General features: G+C 35.7%; 1 protein-coding gene and 2 long non-coding RNA genes across 6 annotated transcripts; 2 read left to right on the top strand and 1 right to left on the bottom strand.

The window, feature by feature from the left end:
• Nucleotides 1-72: 72 nt before the first annotated feature.
• On the bottom strand, nucleotides 73-1,377 carry LOC124822075 (protein PLANT CADMIUM RESISTANCE 9-like). Its single transcript, XM_047294040.2, has 4 exons — nucleotides 1,248-1,377; nucleotides 1,063-1,134; nucleotides 527-724; nucleotides 73-301 (listed from the first exon to the last, which is right to left on the bottom strand). The coding sequence occupies exons 1-4, from the start codon at nucleotides 1,345-1,347 to the stop codon at nucleotides 228-230; spliced, it is 444 nt and encodes a 147-aa protein (XP_047149996.2). The 5' UTR covers nucleotides 1,348-1,377; the 3' UTR covers nucleotides 73-227.
• Nucleotides 1,378-4,365: 2,988 nt separating this feature from the next.
• LOC148202838 (uncharacterized) lies at nucleotides 4,366-7,515 on the top strand. 2 transcript variants are annotated; one of them, XR_015784835.1, is made up of 3 exons: nucleotides 4,366-4,873; nucleotides 5,016-5,281; nucleotides 7,110-7,515. It is a non-coding gene; the product is annotated as an uncharacterized LOC148202838 (long non-coding RNA). The 2 variants fall into 2 exon arrangements; XR_015784834.1 differs by having other exon boundaries at nucleotides 4,366-5,281.
• Nucleotides 7,516-12,717: 5,202 nt separating this feature from the next.
• On the top strand, nucleotides 12,718-15,506 carry LOC148202837 (uncharacterized). 3 transcript variants are annotated; one of them, XR_015784696.1, is made up of 3 exons: nucleotides 12,718-12,864; nucleotides 13,007-13,272; nucleotides 15,101-15,506. It is a non-coding gene; the product is annotated as an uncharacterized LOC148202837 (long non-coding RNA). The 3 variants fall into 3 exon arrangements; XR_015784697.1 differs by having other exon boundaries at nucleotides 12,718-13,073; nucleotides 13,179-13,272; XR_015784695.1 differs by having other exon boundaries at nucleotides 12,718-13,272.
• The last annotated feature ends 1,364 nt before the right edge of the window (nucleotides 15,507-16,870 follow it).

The following is a 16,870-nucleotide window of genomic DNA, read 5'->3' as shown; positions in this document are numbered from 1 at the left end:
AATATATAAATAATACACAACAAATTTGAATATTGTAACTTATTGCAAAGAGAAAAAAGTTTATTTATTTTTCTTCCAAATATTTATGAAAGAGTTTCTTCAATGAAAACGACCCTTTGCTATATCAATCATAAATCACACGTAAATACGTTCAAGTCGTAGATACAACCCACAACAATCCAACTTCACAAAAGGAGGTGATAACAATTGGTTGGTGAGTCTTCTCATCAACGAGACATAGTGGGAACAATTGGAGGTTCTACACCCTCCCTCTTCCACTTCTCAACATTACCTTCCCAACCTTTTAAACAAAATGAAGATTACACAATTAGCATTTAATACACAGAGTGAAGTAAACTAGAACTTTCTCATTTATTAATTCATAATCATGATTATGAATTAAGAAATGAGATAAAAATAGGAGATGAAATAAGATAAATAAATTCATACGTAAAATTTATAGTTTAAAACGAGATTAATGAGCATAGTAGATTATGAATTGGAATGGGGAGTAATAATTAGTTACCAAGAGAAGGATTAATTCCACGGTTTATGAGTTCTCTGAATTCTTGGGTGAGGGAACAAACGCAGCAGCAACAATGAATAAATGAATCAGAATAAGGTTCTTCAGGCAGTGAGAAGAGTCTTCTCAATTTTGATCTGTAAATCGCACCATTTAGCCATGACATCCCATGCGTGTAAATGCAGCACGCTGCACTTTTTGCTGCCAAATATAAATACTCTGGCATAACTATCACTGTAATTAACAATATTATTGTTGTTGAAAATCAATTTATAATATATAAATGAGTGTAAATCTTATTTTATAAATTGATTTTGTAGAGTTAAATTAAACTTAAAATTTTCATTTTAACAATACGTTAATTATTATTTTTTTTAAACTATATTAAAATTTAAACAAAATATTAGATAATTTAGTTTAAAAATAAAATATAATTTCTTATAATAATTCAGAGAAAAAAAGATATATTTAACCCAATTCGAAGACGAAAAGTTATTAGAGGACCTTCAAATACAATATTATTATATTGATTGACTTACATATTATCCCTCCATCGACTATCTCTGCAATCTGCCCAAAGGTGATGCATGGACAAAACCATGTGAAGCAACCTTTCAATATTATATATTTCAATGTTCACATCAACCAAAACAAAAGAAATAGCTATATTATTTAAAAAAAAAATCATCAAAAAGTTAATAAAAAGAAAATATATGAAAATTACAATGAGAGGGATCTTCCCAACAATCATAGAGTCCAGTGGTCCATTGTCCCTTGGTTGGTAGTTTCCCATGTGGCTCCAATGTTTCTGGGTTTGAAGCCATATTAGCAAAGCTATAATGCAGGAAGAGAAAATAAACCTTTTTGGTATTTATCTAAAGGGGTTCTAAGAAACTACTATTTATAGAGATATGAAATCGTTTAGTCAAATTCTTGAAGTATTTAATTTGTGTATTCTTGGTTACGTGATTACTTGGTTTTAATGTTGGATAAATGAATTGATTATTGGCAGAGATTTGAATGATATAAAGAAGACATTAATATTTGAATAATGTGTTTAGATAAAGGCTTAGTTGACACTGTGATAACTACTATAATTGTTCTATATGTTTGTGTTTAGATTTTTTTTTTCCTTTTCTTTCTAAACAGTGATTTATTTTTAAGTAAAATTTATATAAAAAGATAACGTGTTTTTTTCTTTTGTAAAAAGAATATTTTTTTTTAATTTTCTTTTAAAACAAACTCAATATGAAGAAAAAAAAAGTATAAAACAGCTTTTTGTCATGTTTCTATTTTTTAAAATAAATTTACCTAAATATATTAAAAAATATTTTATTAAAAATACTTGTTTAAAAGAACAAATTAAACATACAGGCCTAATGCTAAAATCTTTATACTCCTCAGCTTCCTCTTACGTAACGAATTTTAATGCTGATAAATTCTAAACGACAAATAAAAACAAACAGATGAGTATTTAATCCTTTATTCTTGATTGTGTGTAAATTTGATTTAATGTGGATTTAGGTTTGATTTAATAATTGGTCAACGGACCAATATTTGTTAGAGTGTGATGATGTGATTACATTTAATTGAGGTGCTTTAAGCATAGAAATTTTCCTCAATTTTTTCATTTGTGGTACTTTGTATGTTTAAGAAAAATAGTTTAAAAGTAATAGTAATTTTAATTTGAGATTTGTTATTTTATTTGTAAACTTTTTAATTTAGAAATTTTATTCTCATATTTGACGATCAAGGACAACCAAAGCATTACTGACGAGCTTTGGGTTAATCTTTCACAGATTTGCTTTTAGTACTATTCCAAAAAATTTCTTATCAATGTAGATATTTTATGTGTATATAAACTCATGCATATCTCTTACTTTATCCGATGTGAAACTTTGTTTGTATCCACGGTAGCATGGATATATAATGATCAATATCATGAGAGGAAGTATTTCTATGATGATATCATCTACCTAAACAAGGAGAACAAGAGCAAGTTTATTCCAAAACTCAAATAGAGAAGAAATCACTAGCTCGGCTTCGTGGACAATGGTTGGTCTAGTTGAACTAAGCTATTGGGAGGATTGTGTTGTTTTAAAACCACCTGCTACCATAGGATGCTTATCCAACATTTTTCCGTAGAAGTTTATCTTTTTTAATTGGTGCGAGCCATCATATTTGTAATCCAAACAAGAATTTAGTGAAGTTAAAAACCGAATAGAATTGTTAACTATAGTTTTATCTATAATTGATTGTATAATAATTTTCATCTCAAATCTTCTCATAAAAGTTAAGTTTAAACATTATCTGTTTTTGTCAATTCTCGTTGTCTATACTTTCTATTTACTTCTTTGTAGGTTAAATACACGTATTTATCTTTTGAAACATGATGAAAAAGCCATTGATTCATATTTATCTCTTAACATAAAATTTAGATAAAAGGGGTAATATCTTAGTTCAATGCAGGAAAAATGCTTAGATCAAAAAACATTTCTAAGTATACTTACATTTGTCTTATCTTGAAATAATCAATAGGATTACAACTTACTATTCATCATATATATATATATATATATATATATATATATATATATATATATATATATATATAAACCCTTATTGAAAGGGAAGACCCTTTTATTGTGTTGTTAAGTATTTCGTATATAGATAAAATCTTAAAAATATATATTTTTTTTTTATGATTTTATTCTTAATGTTTCTTTTAATTTGTTTCTATTTTTTATTAGTTGCTTACAATGTTGCGTGTAAGGGAGATAGTTTGTAGTTGACATTTGAATGACATATAAATTTTGATATTTAATGTTTAAAGTAGTTGACCAAAGTTGTTAATAATTTTTCTTCTGACATTTAGTGGATTTTATACAATATTACGGACATTTGTCGAACAGATACATGTTTATTATGAGATTAACAAGGTATTATTAGAAAAGAACGGATTAGAGTAATTAAGTAAAATAAGAAATGTATGTGCAGATGTTACTACGAAACTTGGTGTTCAAAATTTCAATTACCAACTCATGTATGAACAATATTGTTTACCAAAAACTTGAAGCCTTTATGGAGGTTCTTTCTTCCTGGATTTATTTATGAAACTTTTATAAGTATTCTTCCATGTAATTTTGTTAGCAAAACTTTGAATTGAGTGATTTTGAAAGTTTTCGAATTATACAATTTGAAAATTAAAATTTTTAGTGTTATATTTGGGATTACATATAATTCAATATTATTTAGTTTAATATTATTCAATATTTTAGAATGTGTAAATCAAAATATACTCGTAAATAATGTATTACTGATGTTAGAATGTTAAATAATAATAAAAATAAATAGTATCATAATGTAACTCAACTATTATGTATTCTATGGCTAGGATAGATAGAAGAGATTAACTATTTTGAAGTATGAATTGTTAATGTAAGACACCAAACACTACTATTAATACAAAACTTTAAGATTTAACATTTTATTGGTATTGTTTTTTCAATATACCATTCAATTTTTTTTTTATTCTATGAGACTTTTAGTTTATACTTAAATTTTTAATTGTTTCTCCACAAGTGAGTTGGATTTTATCTTGGGTTTCTTTCACATGATAGAAAACAAATTTATCTCTAATATCATTATTGAATTTTTATACTAGGATAGATTGGAGGGATTAATCACCTTAGAAATATAAGTTATTTATATAAGCTATCTGACACCACTACCAACATAAAACATTAAAGCTTAATATTTATGAGTCTTGTTTTTTTTATATATCACTCAAATTTCTTCATTTCTATTCAATATAGAACTTTTAACTCATACTTATTGTAAGACCCTATATAATTAAGCAATGATAATTCTGTGTTAAACCAGATTAGTGCACTATAATTCTGAGTTGATTTAATCCTACTTCAAATCTGCTAAATCTCTTCCTGCAATGCACTGAAATCAAGCTCCACCATTCTCTGGAAACTGCACCACGTCACACACACTCAGTGCATTAAAAACGCACCAATCTGTGCATGCACACACGCCAAGTGTCACGGGAGAGAATTCCAAGCAGGGTTTGGTGTGCAAGTGGCAGACTGTGAAACGCTCTCTTGTTTGATGTGGAATCCACTCAAACTTCTGAGTTTTGAGAAAACTCTTTCACTCACACTCACACTTCGTCTTCCTCAAGGATCACACCTTTCATCTTCTCCAAACTTTTCTCTACGAACCTTCATCTTCCTTCTGCCATTACTCACTTCCTTCAACTCCAATCCGTTTTCTGAAACCATAGGAACATTCACGGGCCAGCAAGCTCCATTTTGATCCGAACCTCTTTTGATTCTGTAACTGGTAAGCTCCAAACCACAATCTAATCTTAAAATTTCTAGGAACACTGTATCAGTTGCATGCAAGGATAAAAATCTGAGTTTCTGAGAACTCTCATCTTCCCTCTAAAATTACTCATTCATCATCTCCTCAAATTCTGTTTCAGATACTGTAAACACTGTCACTGCACCGTGAACATCAACTTGATTCGAACAGAATTGAGAACTGAACTGGTAAGTTCTCATTCTGCATAATTGTCCATTGAGTTCATGCTAATCAAAATTCTGGTTGCATGAATGAGTTATAGGTTTGATCTTTATGTTATTTTGGTATTTTAGATTTAGTGAAAGTCGTGGAGTGAATTCATTTGGGTAGAGAACTGTGAGTGATCAAGATAAACCTTAAACAATTGGAATTTCACTGCAGTAACAGGTAAGGGAAGTTTATATGTTTAATTTATACTGTTTGATTTATGATCTGAGATGCATATATGGAAAGCATGATGTTTGAGTATTTAGAAACGTTTACTGATATGGAATATGATTTCTGGTTTGTTTTGCATGTGTGAAAAATATGAAGTTGAGTTGTTAGAGATGATCACTGATATCTGATATGCATTCTGGTTTGGATGAATCTGTCATGAACTGATACGGCTTGTATGAATTATATTTGATGTTGAATTTGATTTAAATGCATGTTGAGTTGATTATGGATGAATGGAGAATGGCTATTGTGTGGTTGGAATGATTTTAAATGTTGAAATCTGCATGATGATGATGTTTGAAGGGAATTAAACCTGAAATGGAAGTATAAAGTTGGAAAATGGAAATCTGGAAAAATTCTGCTAAGTGTGAAAAATCTAAATTTTCTGATCATTCTCTGTTGCTAAAAGGTCGTTCGTCACTGTACGGTCTTAGACCGTTCGGTTTTTGGTTAACATGACTTAGATTGGAATTCATTCATTTGGAATGAATTCTGCTCGAGAACGAGCGTCCCCCAATTGAGTGAATGAGCGTTCGTTCTGCTCAGTATAGATCAATATTTAAAACTTTATAAATAAGTGACGTTCGGTCTTAAGTCGAGCGTTCGTCCTCAATGACGTTCGGCCTCATGTCGAGCGTTCGTCCTTATTGTTGTTCGACCTTATGTCGAACGTTAGTTCTAGAGAGCGTTCGTCCTTATACTGAACGTTCGTCCAAAGTTGGCGTTCGGTCCTATACCGAAACGCTCGTCCTATAAAGCGCTTGGGTTATAACCAGCGTTAGTGCTGATTCGTGCTTGGTCATTGACCTAGCGTTCGTCCACAGCAGGGTTCGGTTTCTAACTGAACGCTCGTCCTTATTATTGAGTTCTGAGCGAACGTAATTGATGTTCGTCCAAATTGAAATTCTGAACGTTCGTTCTTTGACTGGCAGTGCTGTTTTTCTGAAATTCAATTATATTGGTTGTTTATCTAAACATTTTCTTACTGGTTTTATCCTTTGGATTCTACCTGAACTCTGTACACTCAAAATCTTTCTAAGTATCATCCACCTCTTTAAAAGATCAGTATTTTCAAATTATTAAGTATTGAAACGTATTAAGTGAGTACACGGTTCGTTTCTTTTATTCAGAAACGCGTGGTCAAAAGTACTGTAATACTTTCGTTTTATTTGATCAAAGAATGAATGTTGTAAAATGTTAAGGGAATGAAACACAGAATGAGAAAGGGAATAAAGAGAACTGGTTATTATGAACGAATGATATATTTTGAAGAAATTATTGGAAGTGGATATTAAAGAGTGTTCCAAGGAGGAACGTCTCTGATGTGTTGAATGTGAAATATTGAATGGTAAAGTATGAACCTGGATAAGTTAGGACTCGCTGTCCGTCCTGATATTCCGTGATACTCATCTTCACGTAGAAGGGGGTAGTCATGCGTGGGAATGGCAGGAGGTTCTTCGTTCATCGCTTAGATATGGGCGAGGGACTAACCTCGAGTGGCAGCTGTTTAATGTTATCCAGTTACTACATCACTCGGGTGCAAGGACGCTTGTAACTACATGGTTCATACAGTCCGGACAGTCTGTCTTTTATATTTATTTTATGATTGCGAATTGATAATTTATGTGCTGCACGTTTGAATTGATATGTGAACGTATGTGTTAATTGTATAAATTAAATATTATAAGCTTACCCTTGCGTTTTCCATTGTGTTGTCTATTGTCCATGTACTTCCGTCTTGTCAAATGCAATGATCATCCGTTGTGGATGTGAGCAGATGGTGGTGCATCCCTTGAAACAATGCTGGAAGAAGAAAATTTGGAGGATGCCAACTTGGTAGAAGTGGAAGTTAAATCGGAGCAGTAGAGATTAGATCCATAGTAGCTGTTAGTTATTTTCTGTACTGTATTTTAACAGTTCTGTGTACAGTACTGCAGACGCGTTTTATCCAGAACTGTTTTATATTTTGATTAGTTTATGAACACTGTAAAGTGCTGTACTGTATTTTGGTATACTGTATATAATTATGCAGACATGTAAATCAGTACTGGTTTTAGTAAATTAGATGAATTCTGAACATTTTAAGTTGTACTGTAAATTGCTGTTTTATTTTGGAGCAGCTACTGTAAATATTAGCCAGTAGGCTTTTATTTCTGTTTTAATGCAAAGACTGTTTATGATTACTGTTAATTGTAATTAATTCTGAATTATAGTGATTACTGTATTTTGGGATGTTACATTTATTGGTATCAGAGCAGTTTTGTTCTTGTTAAAGGACACTGTAGGGTTATGAGTGCACTGTGTTTTGCTGTGTGCTTATAGTATGTTTAATGAGTTACTTTATTTTAACTCTTGAACATAACTAACGTTAGTTTGTTTTCTCTGTATCCAGAGAACAAATGGCACCTAGATTGCCTCCTCCTCCTCAACCGAATGAGTCCGAGACGTCCAGCAACACTAGATTGTTGGAAACCGTGGTGGAAAGACTGCATCAACAGAATACCACGTTACTGGAGCAGAATGCTACCTTGATGCAGCAAAACCAAGCTGCTATGCAAGGTTTGGAGGCTTCGCGTGTTAATTCTGAAAACACGCAAAGACAATTGATGGAGATACTGGCTGCAACTAGAGGTGCGCCTGGAGCATCTTCTTCAAACGCTGCCCAACCAAATGCCGAATGGAGTTTGGAGAGTTTTCTCCAACACCATCCATCTAAATTCAATGGAAAGGGCCTCCCTGATGAGGCAGACCAATGGTTAGGGGACATGGAGAGAATCTTCAACGCAAAGAGGTGTCCGGACGAGAACAGGTTGTCTTACACAGAATATTTGTTGACTGGGGAAGCAAGCCATTGGTGGGCGAGCACAAGAGCTATTCTGGTAGAAGCTCAACGTCCTGTCACTTGGGAAGTATTTCGTAGTAAGTTTTACGAGGAGTATTTCCCTGACAGCGTACGGTTTGCGAAGGAAGTGGAGTTTTTACAACTGGTTCAAGGTGGGATGACAGTTTCAGAATATACCAACAAGTTCAAGCACCTTGTTCGGTTTTATACGATGGCCACCAACGAGGAGTGGCAATGTAGGAAGTTTGAGAACGGCCTAAGGAGTGACTTGAAAGTCATGATTTCAAGCTTGTGCATAAGGACATTTCCTGCCATGGTTGAGAGGGCTAAGGTGTTGGAGAAGAACATGGCAGAGGCTGAACGACATAAGAAACAGCAACAAGTGAGTAGGGGACCAATAGTGTCCAGAGGAGGTTCTGTTCAAAGAAGATTACCTTACGCTCGTCCAAACCAACCAGCTAATACAAGCGGATCACAAGCGATCGTTCCTGTTGGACAGCCTGTACAAGGGAACGTTATTTGTTACCGGTGTGGAGGACCACACTATAGAAATGCATGCCCTCAACTAGCTGGAGGAAAGTACTGCAGTCTTTGTGGAAGGAACGGACACTCAAATAACGAGTGTAATATGAGTGGACGGGCAGTGACGAGACCACCTGTTGCTGGAAGGAATCAACCGAGAGGTGGTAGAGCACAAGCAGCGGGTCGTGTGTATGCAATAACTGGGGCGGAAGCAGCTAACTCAGGTAACCTTATAACCAGTGAATGCTTGCTGTGTGGAGTATCCTGTCATGTGTTGTTTGATTCGGGGGCGACTCACTCCTTCATCTCGAAGGCGTGTGTTGAGAAATTGGGATTAGTGGAGAGGAATATGCAGTTCGACCTGGTGGTTTCTACCCCGGCAGCTGGAGAGATTAGGACGTCTACTGTATGCATTAGATGTCCTATTGTGGTTGAGGGACGTAGTTACAAGGTGAATTTAATTTGCTTACCTCTCCAAGGGTTGGAGGTGATTCTAGGGATGGATTGGTTGACCACCAATCACATTCTTATAGATTGTGGTAACAAGGAATTGGTGTTTCCTAATGATGAAGAAGAAGAGTTAACAGTAACGCTTGGCCAGTTGAAGGAAGATATAATGGAAGGTGCAAGCTGTTTTCTCATCATGACGCATGAAGACCAAGAGCTTGGAGATTTGAGACATGAACGAACGTCCGCTATTGGCAGTCGAGAGAGAACGTCAGTTGTGGAGGAATTTATGGACGTTTTTCCAGATGAGATACCAGGGTTGCCTCCTGTTAGAGAAGTTGAATTCACCATTGATTTGGTGACAACGGCAGCCCCTATATCCGTTCAGCCATACCGGATGGCACCTGCGGAATTGGTTGAACTCAAGAAGCAGATTGAGGAGCTTATGGAGAAACAATTCATTAGACCGAGTGTGTCACCATGGGGAGCGCCTGTACTCTTAGTGAAGAAGAAGGATGGCAGCTCTCGGTTGTGCATAGATTACAGGCAATTAAACAAGCTGACCATCAAGAATAAATACCCTTTACCAAGGATAGATGATTTGCTAGATCAACTGCATGGAGCTGCAGTGTTCTCAAAGATTGATTTGAGATCCGGTTATCATCAAATCAGAGTTAAAGATGAAGACATCCATAAGACAGCGTTCAGGTCACGGTATGGACATTATGAATATGTGGTGATGCCATTTGGAGTGACGAACGCTCCAGCCGTGTTTATGGAGTACATGAATCGCATCTTCAGGCCCTATTTGGACGAGTTCGTAGTTGTATTCATAGATGATATTCTCATCTATTCCAAGACCGAAGAGGAGCATGAGAAACATCTTAGACTGGTACTTGGAGTGTTACGTGAGAAGGAATTGTATGCAAAATTATCTAAGTGTGAATTCTGGATGAAGGAAATCCAGTTTTTGGGGCATGTGGTGTCGGCTGGAGGCATTGCAGTGGATCCTTCAAAGGTGAGAGCAGTGTTAGATTGGAAGAGCCCGCGTTCGGTCACTGAGGTGAGGAGTTTTGTTGGACTTGCGGGCTACTACAGACGCTTTATAGAGGGGTTCGCCAAGATAGTGGCTCCTCTTACCCAGTTAACTAGGAAGGATCAGCCGTTCGCGTGGACTGATGTGTGTGAGGAACGTTTCCAAGAGCTGAAGCGTAAGTTGACAAGCGCTCCTGTGCTGATCATTCCAGACACGTCCAGACCCTTTGAAGTGTACTGTGATGCGTCTCATCAAGGTTTGGGCTGTGTGCTTATGCAAGAGAAAAGGGCAGTAGCGTACGCGTCTCGCCAATTGAAGATTCATGAACGTAACTATCCAACGCACGACTTAGAGCTGGCAGCAGTCGTTTTTGCATTGAAGATTTGGAGGCATTTTCTATACGGATCAACATTCCAAGTCTTCAGTGACCACAAGAGCCTCAAATATTTATTTGATCAGAAAGAGCTGAACATGAGGCAGAGGCGTTGGTTGGAATTTCTAAAAGACTATGAGTTTGAACTGTTGTATCATCCTGGGAAGGCCAATGTGGTGGCGGACGCACTAAGCAGGAAGGCAGTGCATGTCTCATTAATGATGGTGAAGGAGCTGCACTTAGTGGAGAGTTTCAGAGATCTGAGATTACAGTTTGAGTTGGAGCCTAGCAGTATCAAATGCTGTAACCTTAGAATAGCTAGCGATGTATTTGATCGAATCAGAATGAAGCAGCGTGAGGATGAAGATCTGGTGAAGATATTAAACTCACTCGTTTCAAAGAAAGATAAGGAATTCAATACAGGAACGGATGGCATGCTGCGTTACAAAGGTAGGACGTGCATTCCTAACGATGGCGAGCTGAAGCGGATTATTCTGGATGAAGGCCATCACAGTCGTCTTAGTATACACCCTGGCATGACCAAGATGTATCAAGACCTCCGAAAATCGTTTTGGTGGCCTGGGATGAAGAGTGATGTTGCACGCTTTGTGGCATCTTGTTTGACTTGCCAACGTGCTAAGGCAGAACACCAACGTCCAGGAGGATTGCTTCAACCATTGGAGATCCCAGAGTGGAAGTGGGACAGCATTTCTATGGATTTCGTGACCCATCTGCCACGTACGGTCCGGAATCATGATTCAATTTGGGTGATCGTGGACAGATTAACGAAGAGCGCACACTTCTTAGCCGTGAATCTGAAGATGTCAATGACAAATTTGGCTAAGTTGTACATCAAGGAGATAATTCGTCTTCATGGAGTGCCTTCAAGCATAGTTTCTGACCGAGACACGAGATTCACATCTCGGTTTTGGCAATCTTTGCAAGGTGAATTAGGAAGCAGGCTGCAGATGAGTTCAGCATATCACCCTCAGACGGATGGACAGTCTGAACGTACAATCCAGACTTTAGAAGACTTATTGAGGACGTGCGTCCTGGACCACTTAGGCGCTTGGGATGAAGTATTGCCACTGGTGGAATTCACGTATAACAACAGTTTCCAGTCTAGCATTGGTATGGCGCCTTTTGAAGCACTTTATGGGAGAAGATGCCGAACACCACTTTGCTGGTTTCAAGAGGGAGAGAACGTGCTAACTGGACCTGAGCTCATCCAGCAAACAACCGATAAGGTTAAGTTGATTCAAGACAGGTTGAAAACGTCTTTGAGCAGGCAGAAATCCTATGCTGATAGGAGGAGAAGACCACTGGAATTCGCTACAGGTGATCATGTGTTTCTAAGACTGAATCCAATCACTGGAGTGGGAAGAGTTGTTCGTCCAAAGAAGCTGTCTCCTAAGTTCATAGGGCCGTATCAAATATTGAAGAAGATTGGACCAGTAGCCTATGAACTTGCGTTGCCTCCTCAATTATCAAATCTACATCCAGTTTTCCATGTGTCTCAGCTTAGGAAATACATATCTAATCCTTCTCATATCTTGGAGCTGGAAAACATCCAACTGCGTCAAGACAGAACATTGGAGCTGCAACCAGTCCGCATTGAAGATGAACGCACCAAGCTGCATAAAGGAAAAGACCTTCGTCTAGTGAAGGTGGTGTGGGATGCTAAGACTGGAGATTCAACGTGGGAAGTAGAGAGTGCAATGAAGGAATTATATCCACACTTATTTGCTTGTAATTTATAAATTTTCGAGGACGAAAATTTTTGTAGTTAGGGAGAATGTAAGACCCTATATAATTAAGCAATGATAATTCTGTGTTAAACCAGATTAGTGCACTATAATTCTGAGTTGATTTAATCCTACTTCAAATCTGCTAAATCTCTTCCTGCAATGCACTGAAATCAAGCTCCACCATTCTCTGGAAACTGCACCACGTCACACACACTCAGTGCATTAAAAACGCACCAATCTGTGCATGCACACACGCCAAGTGTCACGGGAGAGAATTCCAAGCAGGGTTTGGTGTGCAAGTGGCAGACTGTGAAACGCTCTCTTGTTTGATGTGGAATCCACTCAAACTTCTGAGTTTTGAGAAAACTCTTTCACTCACACTCACACTTCGTCTTCCTCAAGGAATCACACCTTTCATCTTCTCCAAACTTTTCTCTACGAACCTTCATCTTCCTTCTGCCATTACTCACTTCCTTCAACTCCAATCCGTTTTCTGAAACCATAGGAACATTCACGGGCCAGCAAGCTCCATTTTGATCCGAACCTCTTTTGATTCTGTAACTGGTAAGCTCCAAACCACAATCTAATCTTAAAATTTCTAGGAACACTGTATCAGTTGCATGCAAGGATAAAAATCTGAGTTTCTGAGAACTCTCATCTTCCCTCTAAAATTACTCATTCATCATCTCCTCAAATTCTGTTTCAGATACTGTAAACACTGTCACTGCACCGTGAACATCAACTTGATTCGAACAGAATTGAGAACTGAACTGGTAAGTTCTCATTCTGCATAATTGTCCATTGAGTTCATGCTAATCAAAATTCTGGTTGCATGAATGAGTTATAGGTTTGATCTTTATGTTATTTTGGTATTTTAGATTTAGTGAAAGTCGTGGAGTGAATTCATTTGGGTAGAGAACTGTGAGTGATCAAGATAAACCTTAAACAATTGGAATTTCACTGCAGTAACAGGTAAGGGAAGTTTATATGTTTAATTTATACTGTTTGATTTATGATCTGAGATGCATATATGGAAAGCATGATGTTTGAGTATTTAGAAACGTTTACTGATATGGAATATGATTTCTGGTTTGTTTTGCATGTGTGAAAAATATGAAGTTGAGTTGTTAGAGATGATCACTGATATCTGATATGCATTCTGGTTTGGATGAATCTGTCATGAACTGATACGGCTTGTATGAATTATATTTGATGTTGAATTTGATTTAAATGCATGTTGAGTTGATTATGGATGAATGGAGAATGGCTATTGTGTGGTTGGAATGATTTTAAATGTTGAAATCTGCATGATGATGATGTTTGAAGGGAATTAAACCTGAAATGGAAGTATAAAGTTGGAAAATGGAAATCTGGAAAAATTCTGCTAAGTGTGAAAAATCTAAATTTTCTGATCATTCTCTGTTGCTAAAAGGTCGTTCGTCACTGTACGGTCTTAGACCGTTCGGTTTTTGGTTAACATGACTTAGATTGGAATTCATTCATTTGGAATGAATTCTGCTCGAGAACGAGCGTCCCCCAATTGAGTGAATGAGCGTTCGTTCTGCTCAGTATAGATCAATATTTAAAACTTTATAAATAAGTGACGTTCGGTCTTAAGTCGAGCGTTCGTCCTCAATGACGTTCGGCCTCATGTCGAGCGTTCGTCCTTATTGTTGTTCGACCTTATGTCGAACGTTAGTTCTAGAGAGCGTTCGTCCTTATACTGAACGTTCGTCCAAAGTTGGCGTTCGGTCCTATACCGAAACGCTCGTCCTATAAAGCGCTTGGGTTATAACCAGCGTTAGTGCTGATTCGTGCTTGGTCATTGACCTAGCGTTCGTCCACAGCAGGGTTCGGTTTCTAACTGAACGCTCGTCCTTATTATTGAGTTCTGAGCGAACGTAATTGATGTTCGTCCAAATTGAAATTCTGAACGTTCGTTCTTTGACTGGCAGTGCTGTTTTTCTGAAATTCAATTATATTGGTTGTTTATCTAAACATTTTCTTACTGGTTTTATCCTTTGGATTCTACCTGAACTCTGTACACTCAAAATCTTTCTAAGTATCATCCACCTCTTTAAAAGATCAGTATTTTCAAATTATTAAGTATTGAAACGTATTAAGTGAGTACACGGTTCGTTTCTTTTATTCAGAAACGCGTGGTCAAAAGTACTGTAATACTTTCGTTTTATTTGATCAAAGAATGAATGTTGTAAAATGTTAAGGGAATGAAACACAGAATGAGAAAGGGAATAAAGAGAACTGGTTATTATGAACGAATGATATATTTTGAAGAAATTATTGGAAGTGGATATTAAAGAGTGTTCCAAGGAGGAACGTCTCTGATGTGTTGAATGTGAAATATTGAATGGTAAAGTATGAACCTGGATAAGTTAGGACTCGCTGTCCGTCCTGATATTCCGTGATACTCATCTTCACGTAGAAGGGGGTAGTCATGCGTGGGAATGGCAGGAGGTTCTTCGTTCATCGCTTAGATATGGGCGAGGGACTAACCTCGAGTGGCAGCTGTTTAATGTTATCCAGTTACTACATCACTCGGGTGCAAGGACGCTTGTAACTACATGGTTCATACAGTCCGGACAGTCTGTCTTTTATATTTATTTTATGATTGCGAATTGATAATTTATGTGCTGCACGTTTGAATTGATATGTGAACGTATGTGTTAATTGTATAAATTAAATATTATAAGCTTACCCTTGCGTTTTCCATTGTGTTGTCTATTGTCCATGTACTTCCGTCTTGTCAAATGCAATGATCATCCGTTGTGGATGTGAGCAGATGGTGGTGCATCCCTTGAAACAATGCTGGAAGAAGAAAATTTGGAGGATGCCAACTTGGTAGAAGTGGAAGTTAAATCGGAGCAGTAGAGATTAGATCCATAGTAGCTGTTAGTTATTTTCTGTACTGTATTTTAACAGTTCTGTGTACAGTACTGCAGACGCGTTTTATCCAGAACTGTTTTATATTTTGATTAGTTTATGAACACTGTAAAGTGCTGTACTGTATTTTGGTATACTGTATATAATTATGCAGACATGTAAATCAGTACTGGTTTTAGTAAATTAGATGAATTCTGAACATTTTAAGTTGTACTGTAAATTGCTGTTTTATTTTGGAGCAGCTACTGTAAATATTAGCCAGTAGGCTTTTATTTCTGTTTTAATGCAAAGACTGTTTATGATTACTGTTAATTGTAATTAATTCTGAATTATAGTGATTACTGTATTTTGGGATGTTACACTTATATTCCTAATAACTAGATAGGGAAAAACACATCATGAAGGACATCAACGTCTTTATCCTTAAGAATTACTTTACTATTAAAGAAATAAGATCAACACAAGAATATAATCTGAAAATTTCAAAATCAGAGAAAGACAACAACCATTGTCTAATGATAACTAGATAATAACACTATATAATTTTTTTTACAACATATAGACAATTCTCTCATGCCCTTTAACGTCAAGTACACCCACACTCTCCAAAGCAAGAATTTAACCTAAACCTGTACTTCAAAAGCATAAGAAAAGTCAAATACAAGTTTAAAGTGTCTTTGACATGGACTAATGATGAGTGCATATTTATGCCCTCATTTAACCTTTAATATTGGATTCTTAATTGGATTTTGTACTTTAATAGAATATTTTAATTAAAATTTTTTCTAATTGGGTTTATTTAGAATGAGATACAAAAACATGTTAGTTGCATGTTCTTTGAATATTTTGAGGAGTGTTAGTGTAGTTGCAACTAAGTTAAGCTTATTGAGATGTGAAAATAAATTAATTAAAGTTTCATGACACCTTAAAAATAAATCGAAGAATAACAAATAATAGAGATCACAAGAACTCAATCAAAGCATAGTATGAAAAAGTGAAAAAAGTTGGCTAAGCCAAGAAAAGGAAACAAACAACAAAAATTGGATCTTGTGGTTTTCTCTATTTTTACTACTAAAAGGGCTTTGATAATTGATAAAGGTTTATGATTAAAAATAATTTGGTAAAATATATCTTAAGATAATTTGTTTGATATTGTTAAATAATTTCCTTATTTAACTATATTAATAAATATCAAAAGATAATATTTGCCAAATCTTTTTTTAATCTAGCAAATATCTTATTTAATATTTTTATATCTCCACAACGTTCAAATATATCTTGAAGATAATTGGAAGAGATTACATTATCATAAAGAATATTACAACAATAGAAAAACCTCAAACAAAGCTCAATCCAATTTCTATATAAAGAGACTTAAAGAAACACATTAGAAGTGTTCAGGAACCCTTTAAGGGTTTGAAATTTCGTCATCTCTCTCTTCTCTCATGTTCTCCACCCTCTCTTATTCTATTTTCATTTATTTCAACATTTCATGGAGCGATAAGCCTCTGGGTTGATTCTGTTGTAATTTTTTAATTGGATTATGAGGTTAAATGAATAAACTTGTTTGTTCTTTTTATTCTTGTTCTGATTTATTTTTATTTATGTCTTTTGCTTCTTAATCAAGTAAAAGTAATGATTTTTACATTATAGCTAGTAAGCATGGTGT

Source organism: Vigna umbellata, chromosome 3 (genome assembly GCF_029865625.1).
Source record: "Vigna umbellata cultivar VRB3 chromosome 3, Vumbellata_1.0, whole genome shotgun sequence".
Taxonomy (NCBI): Eukaryota; Viridiplantae; Streptophyta; class Magnoliopsida; order Fabales; family Fabaceae; genus Vigna; species Vigna umbellata.
This window is presented reverse-complemented; position numbering and strand designations above follow the sequence as displayed.

What these genes read in the sequence shown, in the direction of transcription:
- LOC124822075 (XM_047294040.2), bottom strand. Translation starts at nt 1,347, where the DNA reads ATGGCTTCAAACCCAGAAACATTGGAGCCACATGGGAAACTACCAACC. An exon ending in TTGGGAAGATCCCTCTCATT is followed by an intron (nt 1,135 to 1,247) that starts GTAATTTTCATA and finishes TAATATTGAAAG; the next exon opens with GTTGCTTCACATGGTTTTGT. An exon ending in AGTCGATGGAGGGATAATAT is followed by an intron (nt 725 to 1,062) that starts GTAAGTCAATCA and finishes TATATTTGGCAG; the next exon opens with CAAAAAGTGCAGCGTGCTGC.